Below are 14997 nucleotides of genomic sequence, written 5' to 3' on the forward strand. Positions count from 1 at the left end.
ATCCATCACAATAGCTCTATGTTATGCATCAATTAGCTGTAGTTACAGGATAAGTAAACATATACAGAAAACGGTTCATATAAATTTTATTATAAAGCTTGCAAAAGTTATAGAAAAGATGGACAACAAGATAAACTTGTGTAGGCATCATTGTAAATACATTTTTACTTCAAGAAAGCTGAATAGGATAATAATCTCAAGATGCCTTAAATTGCATGACACATATCACCAATCAGGTATTTTCTGTTGGAGAAATAATCTGGTTTTTCAGAATTTTTTCATTTGTTCTTGTGAAAAACCTTGTATCAAACAGCTGTTTTTCTACGATCAATCCGTTATTACATGCATGTAATTTTGGTGACCCAATGGTAGCTATCTTAAGGCTGTACGCAAACCACCAGATAAACATGTCTACATAGTTGGTCTGCACTGTGAAGGTCCCAGCAGTTTTTTATTAGATTCTGTGAATGTCTCCTTCAGTTCCATGTGGATGCCTCTGACATAAAAGTATTAGCCTATGATAATTTTATTAAATGCTTTCTTGCTGTGTTGACCTATATCAATGGTGACACAAGAAAATTTTTACTGGATCGGGATTTGAACCCGTGTCTCATGCTCTCTTGGCAGTTGCACTGACTACTTCACCACCCAGACACAGTGCCCATCCCGACTATGTGGATTACCTCAGCAAGTCTCCTATCTGACCCAAAATTCCATGTCACTACTACTGCAGTAGTACCCTCACTACAGCAGTCCATCTCACTCGCCGCATCCGTGAGATATTCCTGCAAATGGCTCTGAGTGTATGAGTGTATCTGAACTGAAGAAAGTTCCCCAATGCCAAGCTAGGCTATGTATAGATACAATTGTATGCACGGTGACTGTTCTTTCAGATGTCAAAGAATGGATTACGTGCATATAATTGTAGAAATATAACTAGTTGACTTACGACCGAGGTGTCCACGTCAGTCTGAAGAAGTCCGTGGAATCTAGTAAAAAAAAAAAAAAAAAATGGTGGCACCTGCATAATGCAGACCAACTATGTGATATATTTATCTGGTGGTTTATGTATAGCCTTAAGATTAATGGGATGCCAAAACTAGTTGCATATAGTAAAGGATTTATAAAAAGAAAAACAGCTGTTTGGTACAAGGTTTTTCACAAGAATTTGAAGCCAGCTGCAGTCCTATATCCCACCTCTGATGGATTCACAAAAAGAAGAAAAAATCATTCATTGCCCTTAGAATTTCTCTGAAAATATTACCCATTACGTGGAATGACCAGATGCTGCGTTCAGAACAAGAATTTTGGAGACCTATGCAGTACCAATGCCTGGCAAGTGCTAGATCAAAATACGACCTCTTCCCACACCTCTTCGTTTTCTACCTCGTGCATTTAAGAACTCGCTCACACAGGGTGATCGTACAGACGTACTTGATTTTGCCCATCACACAGACTGGCACGTGATTGAACTCGAACGTGGCATCAGAGCTCACTCCCCAGAATTTACACGAATTAGGGGACTCGTGGTGCCAGCTCCCTCCAGCGACCTATCGAGGCTTCGTCGATTCCGTGCAAAAACGCATCGTCACTGTTATCCGTGCTGGAGATAGACGTACCAGCTATTAGGTAGGTGGTCAAAATGTTCTGGTTAATCAGTGTGCATAGGATAGACTGTAGCCTTTCATCGAGTTGATCACTTATTTTCATTTCTTTACGAGAATATAACATCGTTTCAATCTGTAGGAACAGGAAACAGTTCATTAGAGAAATCCCACAAACAGTGTGGTGGGGTCAGTCTGGCCCCAGACTTAGCTGCTCTAAACACAGCCACTTGGTTCTACAGTTCAGAGTGCAAAGTAAGCAGACCTACAGCACTAAAATTTTACAAGCATTCAGTCTAAACATAATTCCCTGGCATCCATATTACCCCACCACACTGGTTACGGGTTAGATAGGCTACGCCTGATGACTTGGCAGACATTTGTAAAAGAAAGAAATGAAGGTAGTTAACTGAGATGATGGGAAAAAAAGAGGCAAGTGAAAGTAAAGAGTATCATTGAAGTAAAGATGCACTTGAAAATTGCATAAAAGAAGTAAATTTTGCGAATTAATTGGAATATATTTCTAAATCTTGCAGCGTACAGAAACAACTAACTTTCAGTTTATTTAAATAATATTACTATTTGCCTAAATAAACACTTGCATAATATTTATTGTACATACATTTTCAATAAAAAAGTTTTGGTTGCCAGCAGCTTTTCGAGAAGTAATGTATCTTATACAAATTCATCCCACCAAATACAGTAATAAATTGTAAAGTGAAAGAGTTAAAATGATTGTTTCAATAATTTTCTGTAAAGTGATCGGAATAATAGTGTTAACCCATTCTACAGAAATTCTGGAAGTTCTTCTTAGTGTTTCAGCAAGTTATATGATTCATGTTTTATGTACTTTTAAATTATTCATAATTTAAGTGAACACACTGAAAACAGAAAAAAATATAATAATTCAATTAAAAATAAATACAAGCTGAAACACTAGCAGGACCAAGAAACAAAAAATACAGATTGAATTTCCATGTACAATGCACCATTATATCTGTATAGGAACTTACTTTTATTTTTTAAAATAAATGCAAAAGGGAAAAGTGTGCAAGGATTAAATAATTATGGGTAAATCACCAGAAAATATTAAGCAAACAACAGTATATGTATTAGCCACTTTTGACGACTAATTAGTAATGCATTTCAGACATTGCCCATCATCAGAATATCTGTCCAGAAACATCACAAAATATGTATGACACATTAAGCGTACTTAGATTCGTAGGCAAATAAGTTAACATACCAGAGAAAAAAACTTTACTTCAGAGTATCATGCCAAGTGTTATCTATCATAACTTTCGAGCTCTCAACTCACAGCATTCTGCCATCACATAATTAGCTGTTATAACATACCACTAATTGACTTGGTTATAGAAGTGCTGAGATCATTTGTCACATTTTGATAGATAATTAACAAAAATCAACTGAAAAACCATAAAAACAGTACATCATGCTAAATGATTTTTTATTCCTTTAGGAAAACTAATAATCACAATTGAGAGTGCAAAGTTCACATTGGAACAAAAGTACAGTATTAAAACAGGTGGTATGGGCAAGAGACGGAGGGAAGGGAAGGGACAAGGGGGATGTAGTGAGAGGCTTCCAAATTAATCTCAGCTTATGTAAATGAGAACCAGCAATCTCTGGTATTAATAAATTTAAAATAGGGAATAGAAGCTTACTGTAAGTCTATTAGGTATTGCGCATACATGTAACAAGTTGAAGGTGAAATTTCTTTAAAGTGCCTAAACAGGTTATTAATTATTCCAGCATTTAGGTAAGAACACACAATATATTCAATACAATGTTATTCGAGTGCTGAGAAACTGTCAGCCTCTGTGAAACAGTAGTAAGTCACATATTTTGCTTTTTTTTTGTTTGTTTTCATAGTTTAATTCTTAAGTTAGAAATTGTAGGATGGATAGGGTGTGTGCTAGACACAAGAGGAGCTGACTGCAGTTCATGATCAGCTGAAAGTGCTTTTAACTACAGTAAGCTGTCTTCAGGCTGCTGCATGCAAGTGTAACAGTGGCGGAGAAACTGGTGCATTGCTTGGAACAGCTCAGGTATCATTTGTTTCACCATAGGCTCTGCTGTTGAGGCACCTTCTAGTGTATCTGATGTGGTGGGTCTGCCCAAACCATAGGATGAGTGGCGGTCGGTAACACATTTGCATCACTTGAGGCAAAGGGTCAACGTTGAGACAGATCATTGGGACAGTGGGGGCGGGGGGGGGGGGGGGGGGGGGGGGTGGACTGCACATGGTAAAGTGAGCATTCGTGATCAAGGAAAGATGTAAGCAGAACACGGTGGAAGGAGGGTTGGGTCATGGAGGTGTACAAAATAAGAGCAGAAGGGAGGAATATCTTTGTTTGATTGTGGAACTACACTCCAGAAAATACCCTCTATATGTTTTGATGGCTATCAATGTCAACACTAATAGGTAAATTTGGATATCATCTTATAATGATTGATATTGGCGGTCGTTAGGTGTAGTATGATGGCCTTTGTGATACTAGCCTGCCCTGTGATTCTGGAATCAGCTGAAGGCATTTTTCCTTCTACACGTGTTTTGATGTATATATATAGTACAAACAATGTTTTTTATCCTCATGATTATTATTGAATTGTTGTATGTGTTTGCATATTCAGCAAAGCATGATATTGTTTATAATGTTTGCATTCTTTGCAGTATTAGGCATGTAATATATGTCTCGGCTATCTATGCATATTCCCAGTTGGAAGTGAGTTTGCTATTAATTCAGATAGAACACTGCTGTATAAATTGGGATCGTGCCTTATGACATGTAGTCTGTAGTCTTGTCATAATGCTATGACATAATCTCTTCTGGTTTTGTATTTGTTCGACTCCAAACCCCCCCCCCCCGCCATCTTGCCACGACCATTTAGTCACTATTTATCTTACTTATATCCTTGACCATACCTCCTCACCTTCCCATTGCTCTTGCACAATCCAACCCCCTCTCCCTCCACACAAACATTCTGTATATGAAATTAAGTCAAATCTGTTGAAGAAATCATCAGCCAAGCCATGAGGACAAAGACACAGCATGGCTTCCATTCTGTGGTACAATGGGTAAGTTAGAGTGTAAAGAGACAAGGAATCAGAAGAGTCTTTTTGTCACCAAGGAAAATTAAAGAAAGGTTGTGACCTGACAAACACACTCTCAGGCTCAGTGTACCAGGGATTTATAATATTCCGTGTGAGTATGGTATCAGTTATGTGAGACAGCCTATACAAACTACCGTTAATTGCTGTGTTGATCATCACCTCAAGCATGAAAAAATGAAAATCAGCAGTTTCTCAGAACTGTTTAGTGAGTAAATGCAAGATAGCCTTTAAGCAGATGAGGATCTGGCCCATATTTCTAGCTGTTGGGTCTCTGTAATTACGGAAGCAGCTGAAATTAGACTGCATGATCACAACAATACACACTCTGGCTATGTAATTATCAGTTTATTTATTTGCTATTTTCTAATACAAGAACAGACCACATGTTGCACATGAGGCAGTATATATGAATATAACACAATATTTTCACACAATTTCAAATTAGTTAGTATAATTACACAAAGAAAGAAAGAAAAATTGCAGAGAAAAACTTCACATAGTTCACCACCTATTACAAGTGATGGCACTGCAAGCTATGCTGGACAGCTTGCAAAAATGTGACCTATGGATGCAGAGGGTGTTGCTTTATCATATGCTTTCTCCATGATGTAATTTAGCCAACTGCATTGTGTCCACTGCGCATAAGTGTGAACCTCATTAATTTTATGACAGTCAGACTTGGCCCCTGACAATAGTGATGGAGCCAGTAACCAAAAGCATGGGATTCTATTCAGATTTTATGTGGAATCTTATGAGAGAACTTTTTATCCACGTGAATAAAATTATTGTGTAAAAGTGATAGTTTCACATCTTACAGAAGCCTCCTCATTGTCCTTGGGTTTTACACTCTCATGTCAATATATTAACCGTCTAATTTTATTTGGTGTTAATAAGAAGTGTGAATTCAGGATTATTTGTGAAATTAAATGCCATAATACTTGCATAGACTGTTTCTTTGCCTGGGATTCAGAATAGGAATTTACATTCTGGTGCAAAATCAGAATTTTATCTGTGATGGATGGCGCTGATCTCCATGACTGTTCCTTTTAACACCCTCTAGTCTAACAGGTTGCTCACAGGCATCAGACAGAAAACTGGAAATCCCAATAATAGATAAATGTAATTATTTCTGAAACAGTGATTTCCTGCCATATGGAGTTATGCTCCACACACAACCACTGCCAATGGGTCTGAAGATGACCACATAAGTGGTCAAAACCAGTGACCACAAATAAATTCAAATTGTGATTGAGAATGATATAAATATAAAGTAAAAGAGTATCTCATTAGCCTCCTCTCCTATAATTAATCATAATGTTTGGACTCAAGGATGCATGTACTGGATAACGGTAATGTTCATATTAAACAGATATTTAACTTTACAGTTATATGAACAGCTGATGGTGCTCTCTAAAAATTATAAAATGGTTTGTATGAACTATTAGAGGAAACAACAGTTGAGTAAAAAAACTATTTCTAGCTTTCTGTACTCGTAGTTCCTTCCTCCGGGAAGATGGATACATTTGGGAAGACTGGCAATGGGGGGAGTGTCGCTCAGACTACAAGTTGAGAGAAACCCACCTGTATTGAACACTGATGCAATTCATTCTGGAGTACCACTTGAATTTTTGGGATCCCCACCAGGTCAGTTTAAGGAAGAAACCAAGCAGTTCAGAAGTGGGCTTCTAGATTTCTTACTGGTAGCCTCAATCAATAAGAAAGTATTATGGAGATGCTTCAGGAACTCAAATGAGAAAACCTTGGACAAACATGCTCTTTACATGGAACACTATTGAGAAAATTTAGAGAAATGTCATACAAGGTACCCATCACCACATACCGTATTGTAGCTAGCAGACTAGGCCCTTTGTTTGTAATACAGAATACAGAAAAGAACTATGGGTGAATGTCTAATACATTAAAACATACGGTATCACTCTGAAACTTTGTGATTTATTTTAATTGTTTTGTTACACATTTCACTGTAACTGATAAACTGCGATTACCAGTGACCTACATCTATAACAGTCTCACGATTTGGAGATGTGAGCATTGTCTAGACCTATTAATCTATTAATAATTCCTCATTCAGTATTGTTTATCACAATGCCATATGAACATAACCCAGATTCTGAAAAACTAGATAAGGTATAGGAAGATTCAGTTTCTGCATAACACAGTCATACAATTCTTTGTTTACATAACAACGACCAAAATTGAAGCATAGTTTGCCAGGAGCACAATATTAGGACCCCCCCCCCCCCCTGGAAATCTATGGGCTTCTCTATGATGTTGTCTGAATCCTAGGTTAGTTGAAGGGTGATAATTTCGTTAGTTGTGGAACTCGTAAAGTTTGAGTGCGGGATTATTGTTATGGTGACAAACGGACATATGGGATTGCCTAATATTTACGTTTGCGTTATATTTGAAGGTACGTACCATATTTATCGCACTTCTCGCAATAAAACCTAAAAGAACAAGGTAAAATCGGAAAATATAGTTAATGAATAAGCATTCAAAGGATATTTTGATACATATGATGAACAATATCATACATAAACTGCAGAAAATGAAAGAAATATATTTGTAACTTTTCCGCATTTGCCACAGCTACAACCGGGTTAGTCTGTCACCGCATTCGCGATTATTCGCATTTGAACCAGGTTTTTACATTTAATTCCCAAAAGTTAAGCTCCATTGAATAATCTGGACTTATCTGACGTTCCAAAGTGACAGCTGTGTGCAGATCTACATGTAATGTTTTTAAACAACGGGTGAGCGACGTCGCTAATGCCAATAGAGCACATTACACCTTGTCACCAGGCGGCACTGCTACACACATTCTGTCTCCCTGATGACGTCATGACCCTCAACCAATCAGCAGACCCAATTCCTTGGCATCCCCTAGATGCAAGTTCAAAGTTAAAATGGATGTGGTAACTTCTGTGAACTACGTCACTTCCCGTGTTTCGCTGTAGCTAGAGTCTAGTGATTCCGTCAAGGTGCAAAGATTAAAGTGTTAAGAGCTGACTATGATCAGTCTCATTCCTCACAATTAAACATGTTACACTGATATGCCAATGTAAAAAATGACTCATAAAAAAACTATGAAATCCAAGTGTTTAAAGGAAGTTAAGTGTGCTGAACTAGCCAATTTGTTATCAAAGTATGTAAAAGTTTTTTTCTGATATTGTATGGAAGTTTTACAGTCAGAAATCACTGAACAATTATGGTTGCCATCCACAATGCATTGGTCTGGTCATTCACCAATTATCAAACAAAATAAATGGGAATGGAAATAGGAATATCATTTTTAATTATGAGATACTGAAAATTTCTTAGATCTTTTAAATTATTCACATCTTTTTAATGTTGTTCAACTGAAGGGTTTTCCCTATGTGTAATTTTCTCTACTTAGAAGACACATTTTGAGCATCCTGAACTATTGCTGTTTGCCAATCTGTTTACATTCCTTTTGGTGCTCTGTGCTGTCTTCAGTCTTAAGGACCTGACCTGGTGTGCATTTTACTACTACTTTTCTTCTCCATCCATATGCATATCCTCGCCTCTTCACTGGTTTCAGGATTATTTCATACTAAAATTCACTTTATTTCAATGCCCATCTCGTCAATCTACGGGATGGGTCTTTCAGAACTAGCAACCATTTCAAAGCAGCATGGTCCGTAACCACCTTGAATTTCCTACCATCCAGGTAACAATGAAAATATTTTTATACCATATACAAAGCTCAACTTTTTTTCTCTCTACCGTGGAAAATTTCTTTAAGCCTCATTTAACTATCTCAATGCAAAAGCAACTGAATGTTACTGACCTTCTATCTCTTGACTTAAGAGACACCCCAGAGCATAATTAGATGCATCACATGATTATATAAATTCTTTTTGAAAGTCTTGAAAAACCAACACCAGATTTTTTTCAACTCTGCAAATACTCCCTGGAATTATTCCAAACATGCAAGCTTGGCACCCTTTCTTAATAATTGTGTGAGTAGGCACGCTATATCTTGTTTCAGGTACTGGAAAATCCTGCACTGCACATACTAATCTTGGATCAGTCCTTACACCATCTTACTAATGACAGGACCTAACTAGTTTCCCTCTTCCAATGCAAAACGACAATTTTCTGTAGCCTGTGTTAAATGAGCTCCCATAACCTCTTTAAACGCATTTCTTAATTGATGCCTGTATTGAGAAGTACTGGCATTGTACTAGATTATCTATTGTTTGAGAGATATTCAGAATCAGCTAAGCATCTGTTATGGTGTTACTATTTAAATGGTGACATTCACAACAGAAGTGATACTTCATCGAGCCATTAGTCAACTTCTTGGCCACGATCAACATTTCTGTGTTTCCAGGGGCTATTACTCTCCTCGTATTACCCTGTCAGAGAATTGTTGATTTACAAATTCCTCCAAGACTGGTTGCAGTGATCGTGGAATACTGTACAGTCTCCAATATTCCAGTGCTCCCCCATCAGAACCCTTTGTCGAGTTACTGGCACTGTGTGTAACGAGCCTTGTGGAAAAAACAGCTCTTGGAATACCCGCAATAACCCTTCCATTTTCACTCTCTCTGTTTCTTCTAAATGCTTCAATTTGTCACAAAATGCAGTCCTAATAGCATCCTGTGTCCTCTTATGGCCCACACCCTGAGTGTGGCAATCTTAATTCACCCAGAATTTCTAAAGTGGCCAGCAATGTTCCTTCCACTAACTTAACCTCTTTGGCATTAAAATCAACTACATTGATGTGTACTACTTTACTTTTGTCTATCTCTTGTACACGTACAATACTTCATCTCTAAACAACATGCTGCATACAAAACTTCATTATCTGCTAGCAGTTCCACTACACATAATGCATTAACTCGTAAGCCCAGTTCCACATTCACCTACAGCCACTTTCCTTCCAGTGTCACTAGACACACAGTCATGCGAATTATGCCTCAATGTCATTGTTCGCATTTTAATTGGATTACCATGTACAATAAACATTCCTTATGACAGACAGTCTTCGTAAGAGTTACAGCATTTGCCAGAGCTACCATTTCTGGCAAAATTAAATGTCTTTGCTGGACTTTACTTGGATTACTGCTTTCAGTGGACTCATGCTTCATAGTTACTGTGTGTGAAGAGTTAAGATGTGCACCAGCGCCTGACTTACAGTCCTCTCCAGACTTACTGCCCTCACCAGAAGTACTGTGTGTCAGACTTGCTGTGTGCGCCAGATTAACTGCGTATAACAAACTAACTATGTGTGACAGACTTTTCGTATGCTCAAGATTTACTGTGTGCACCATACTTACTGCACCAACCAGAGTCACTGTCTTTGACAGAGTCACTATTTACTAACTGATATATAACTCCCTTCTGGGCAGCCTGCAATCCCTAGAGGGTATTCTGCCAGGAGGTGAATTGAGGAATGCCTCCCAGGTATGGGTAATACAAGGGAAACGAAATGCCCCTACAGGCTGAGAGGCAGTGAAGTATCTCATTTAATAAAATGTCCCAGGCTATTATGCCACAGTCGAATGTATTTCACATTTAAACCCGTTTTGCCTCCATCTGCGAAGGACATTTTCGAGGGGAATCGTAGGGTCTTCGAGTGTCAGATTCACACCCTGGCTCGCTATTGACTGTGGCAAAATTTCATTTGTGTATGCTTCCCTGCAGTTGTCATCACCACATGGTGGGAAACTGGTACACGCCTTAAGCATCAGAATCTGGACATCATTCCATTTCATGCCCTCCTACTTAAACTCCTGGGATGATTTACAATCTCTATTGCCTCTCTGTACAGCTTTTCATGGTATCCACTTGTGGCTGCCAGTACTTGAGTCTTATCAAAGTACTGAGAAGTTTGAGGAAACAAGATAGTTCCTCTCTGGTATGCCTCCACAAAACAAGTGTATGATTCATGTACTGAAACCAAATATTCATTTTCTTGTTGGCTGCTCCTCACATTTTTCCATAAAGAAATTCGCTACAATTGACCTTAAAGGGCTCCCCACAGTCACGCCATCCATCTGTTCATAGAACTCATTATTCCATTTGAAATATGTGGTTGTGGGGCAATATTTAAACAGTTCAGCAATACTGGGAGGAAAAATCTGATTCAACTGTTGCAACACCTCACTGAGAGGAACCACAATAAATAGTGATACCACATCAAACTAACTAAAATGTCCTCCAACTAGACCACTATGCTGTTTAATTTACTGATAAGATGTGCCAAATTCTTGATATATAAACCTGATTGGCCTACATATGTTCATAATAATGTTGTCAGTAGCACTCACAAACATAGGCCATAGAGGAACATGTCCTTTGTGCACTTCAGCAATCCATAAAGTCTTGGTGCTCGTGCAACTCAAGTGAGCAGACTTTTCCAAATGCTCTGCTCAATAGCGCATTTTTTATCAACTACTTACCAGTTCTAAGAACTTTGTCAGTAGGGTCCTTACCCAGTTTCCTATATGTTTGCAGATCTAATAGTCATTAAACTTACTATGATAATCAGTCACATTCTCTTGGCAGCACTGAGAATGATAATACAATCATCCTCATTCAGACATTTCATGGCATTCCTCTCACTCATAGTTAAAATACTTTTTGGAAGTTTCGTACGAGCCAATACTGTTACAGCTTCTGTACAGATTTCTTCAGCTGTAACCGTGTCCACGTTACAAATGCCTGCTGCTACACTGGCTACTGTTTCTTCTGCGGGCAAATTTCACCATTAGTCTGCGAGTTGTAAAACACTCCAGAAATTTCAATAGGAAGGAGAAGGGTGTCAAATTAAAGGACATCTGGATTCCAGTGCTGAAGAAGATGTGTACCAGTCTTCCATCACGTGGTAATAGCAACAGTAGACGACCGCAGTTGACAAAGGCCAGTTGCGATCTGGTATTCAAAATGTCGCATCACGCCACTGTGTGGAAACACACACAAACAGAATTTTGCTGCAGTGAGTAGTGACCCAGGGTGTGATTCGGACATTCAACAAAGCTGCAATCACCCTCAGAAATGTCCTCCGTAGATGGGGATGAAATGGTGGGTTTAAACGTGAAATCCATTCTACTGCGGCATAACAGCCTGGAACATTTCATTAACTGTGGCATTTTTGGCCATGGAAGTTCACATTTTGCAATGCAGTGTCTGTCCCAGAAATGTGTGGCTGCCAAAGACTTCTGTATCCCATGTTATAGGAGTTAACCTGAGTTCCAGAAGGCATGACACAGTCCCCATTTTATATGCAGAATGTTGCCTCCTCTCGTGATCAGTTAGCATCCACAGATAAAATAATCCCCAGCTTGGGTCTCCAGGGAGAGGAGGCAACTCGAAAGGGGACACTATATGAAAACGATTTTGGATACCTGGAATGTCAGAACACTGCCACTTACAGGAAAACTAGAAAACCTTAAAAGAAAGATGCAAAATAATAATATAAACTTGCAGGAAGTTGATGAGGTAACACTGGAAGGATGTGGAGAGTTACAGTCAGACAACAACAATAATAATAATAATAATAATAATAATTTATTGTCATTCAGCTTATTACAGCAATAGACAAAGCCAAGAGCATATATTTCTACATAAACTACAATATTTATGTAAACTGGTTTACATAAAATAGGTACACATTAGAATGCAGTATTTTAAGCTTCAAAAAATTCATCAGTGGTGTAAAACGGATTGTTCCCTAGTAGCTTGTATAATTTAGCTTTAAAAATATTTACAGGCAGTTCTTTAAAATCAGCATTTAGTCTGTTAAACATCCTTAGTCCAAAAACTAGGTAGGAGTTCTGCAATTTTGATAATCTAAATATTGTAGATGAATAATGTAATGTACTACTTGAGAAGACAAATACAAGGAAGTAATGCGGCATAAGTGATTACAACAAAGGAGTTGGCTAAGTGTGTAGAAAATATAAACTATGAAAGTGACACGGTTATTAGCATAAAGCTGAAGGGAATACAAAAAGATATATTGACTAACAAGCACGTATGCCAACACCAGGATACAATGCTCATCTTGCAGAGGAATATCCATTGTAGTAGAGAAAGTGATGGCCGATAATCGAGGATGCTGTAAAATAGTAATGGGCGAGTGGAGTCCCATTGTAGGAGAAGTGAAGGACAGAACCATAGTAGGCAGCCATGATCTCAGAATGGGTAATGACAGAGGTGAATGGCTTACTGACTTCTGCAGGGAATGACTGCTAGTAGTAGCAAATACCTGTTTCAAAAATCACAGGAGGGAGATCGACACTGGGAAATCGTCACGGCATAAGCGTAGAAACCAATCTGATTTCATACTGTTAGAAGAAAGGTGCAGAAAAAGGTGTGCATATTACCAAGTGCATATATTAATGGCAACCACAATTTGTTCATGCAGAAATAGAAATAAAAATATGATACAGCCCGAGTTCAAAAAGCGATACGCTGTTGCCTTCTGCCCAGCCACCAGCCCCTCAGTGGTGGACCACGAGTCACCATCCTTTCCACGCGGCAGTAACGCCACTGACAGGGACAACATCACCGGCAGTAAACTCGTTGCTGAAAAAGAAAAGCCTCCACATAAAAAAGAAGCAGGCCAAAAGCAGGAGAGCCAGAAGGCTACACCTGTGACTGACCACAGCTGTGGCAAGGAAACAGAAAAGAAACGAAACTGAGGAGGCTGCAATTCTGATTCAGACATTCTTTTGAAGAGTGATGTCAGCACAGATGACACTGATCTGTTTGGAGGAACCGTTCCAGATGCTGTCGTAATGAATGACCGAACACCTGTAGGTGGACGAGTTATACGTCGGGTAAATTTTGAGGAGGGAAGAGGAATTCGTGGGGCTAAAGATGTGTCTCCACCGTACAAAAAGTACTGAAAAATGATCCACAAGTTCAGGACAAAGGAATAAAAACTTTGAGGTTTGCCGATGATTTTTTAATTCTGTCAGGGACAGCATAGGACTTGGATGAGCAGTTGAACTGAATGGGCAGATTCTTGAAAGGAGAATACAAAATGAGCATCGACAAAAGCAAAAGAAGGATAATGGAATGTAAATGAATTAAATCAGGTGATGCTGAGGGAATTGGATTAGGGAACAAGACACTTAAAGCAATAGGTGAGTTTTTCTATTTGGCCAGCAAAATAACTTATGATGGCTGCAGTAGAGAGGATATAGAATGTAAACTAACAAGGGCAAGAAAAGCATTTATGAATAAGACAATGGAAACTCCGGGTTGGAATATCAACGATGTAGGAAAAGGTAGATTGTTATTTACTGTAAAGATGACATACTAAGTTGCCCACAGGCACAATTAAAGACACTTAGAATATAGATTTATGTGTTAGGAAGTCTTTTCTGAAAGTATTTGTATTGGGAGTAGCCATATATAGAAGTGGATCATGGACACTAAACAGTTTATACAAAGAAAGAATAGAAGCTTTCAAAATGTGATGCTACAGAAGAATGCTAAAGATCAGAAGGGTAGATCATGTAACTAATGAGGAGGGATACTACACAGAATTAGGGAGACAAGAAATTTGTAGCACAACTTGACTAAAAGAAGGGATCGATTGGTAGGACACATTCTGAGACATCAATGGATCACCAATTTAGTACTGGGGGGAAGCATGGGGGGTAAAAACTAGAGGGGGATCAAGAGATGAATACAGTAAGCAGAATCAGAAGGATGTAGGTCACAGTAGTTATACAGAGATGAAAAGGCTTGCATAGGGTACAGTAGCATGGAGAGCTGCATCAAACCAGTCTACAACAGCAGCAGCAGCAACAACAACAACAACATGTTACCGGCCTCCCCTAATATGGATTTTTGCATTACAAAGAGAATTACACCAGATACTGTGTAGCCTTCGAAAACAATAAGTATTGTGTAGTGAGAAGAGTGCAAAACATACAAGGGTAATCCCAAAAGTAGGGTCTCCTATTTTTTTATAAGTACATAGAATCGCTTTCTGGCCAAATGTTCTTTTAACCTAGAGAACAGGTTCCAAGTCAGGACTATAGGGTGGGTGGATGGGTGGGTGATTATGTTCCACTGAAACTGTTGTAGGAGAGCAACGATTTGCCGAGCAACGATTTGCCGAGCAACGTGTAGGCGAGCATTGTCACGGAGAAGGTGTATGCCCTTGCTCAACATTCCTCTTCTCCGGTTCTGAACTGCCCATTTGAGTTTTTTCAGAGTCTCACAGTAGCTGTTGGCGTTAATTGTGGT

The 14997-nt window shown here is 38.7% G+C and overlaps 1 protein-coding gene across 1 annotated transcript in view; it reads left to right on the plus strand.

Annotated features, from left to right (window-relative positions):
* LOC126108369 (piggyBac transposable element-derived protein 4-like) overlaps positions 1–13436 on the plus strand; it is a 179678-nt gene extending 166242 nt beyond the window's left edge. Inside the window, exon 2 of the mRNA XM_049913583.1 lies at positions 13160–13436. Coding sequence (XP_049769540.1) covers positions 13160–13436 — 277 coding nt within the window. The remainder of the gene's footprint in view (positions 1–13159) is intronic.
* Positions 13437–14997: the final 1561 nt, after the last annotated feature.

Source organism: Schistocerca cancellata, chromosome 11, assembly GCF_023864275.1.
Source record: "Schistocerca cancellata isolate TAMUIC-IGC-003103 chromosome 11, iqSchCanc2.1, whole genome shotgun sequence".
NCBI classification, from domain to species: domain Eukaryota; kingdom Metazoa; phylum Arthropoda; class Insecta; order Orthoptera; family Acrididae; genus Schistocerca; species Schistocerca cancellata.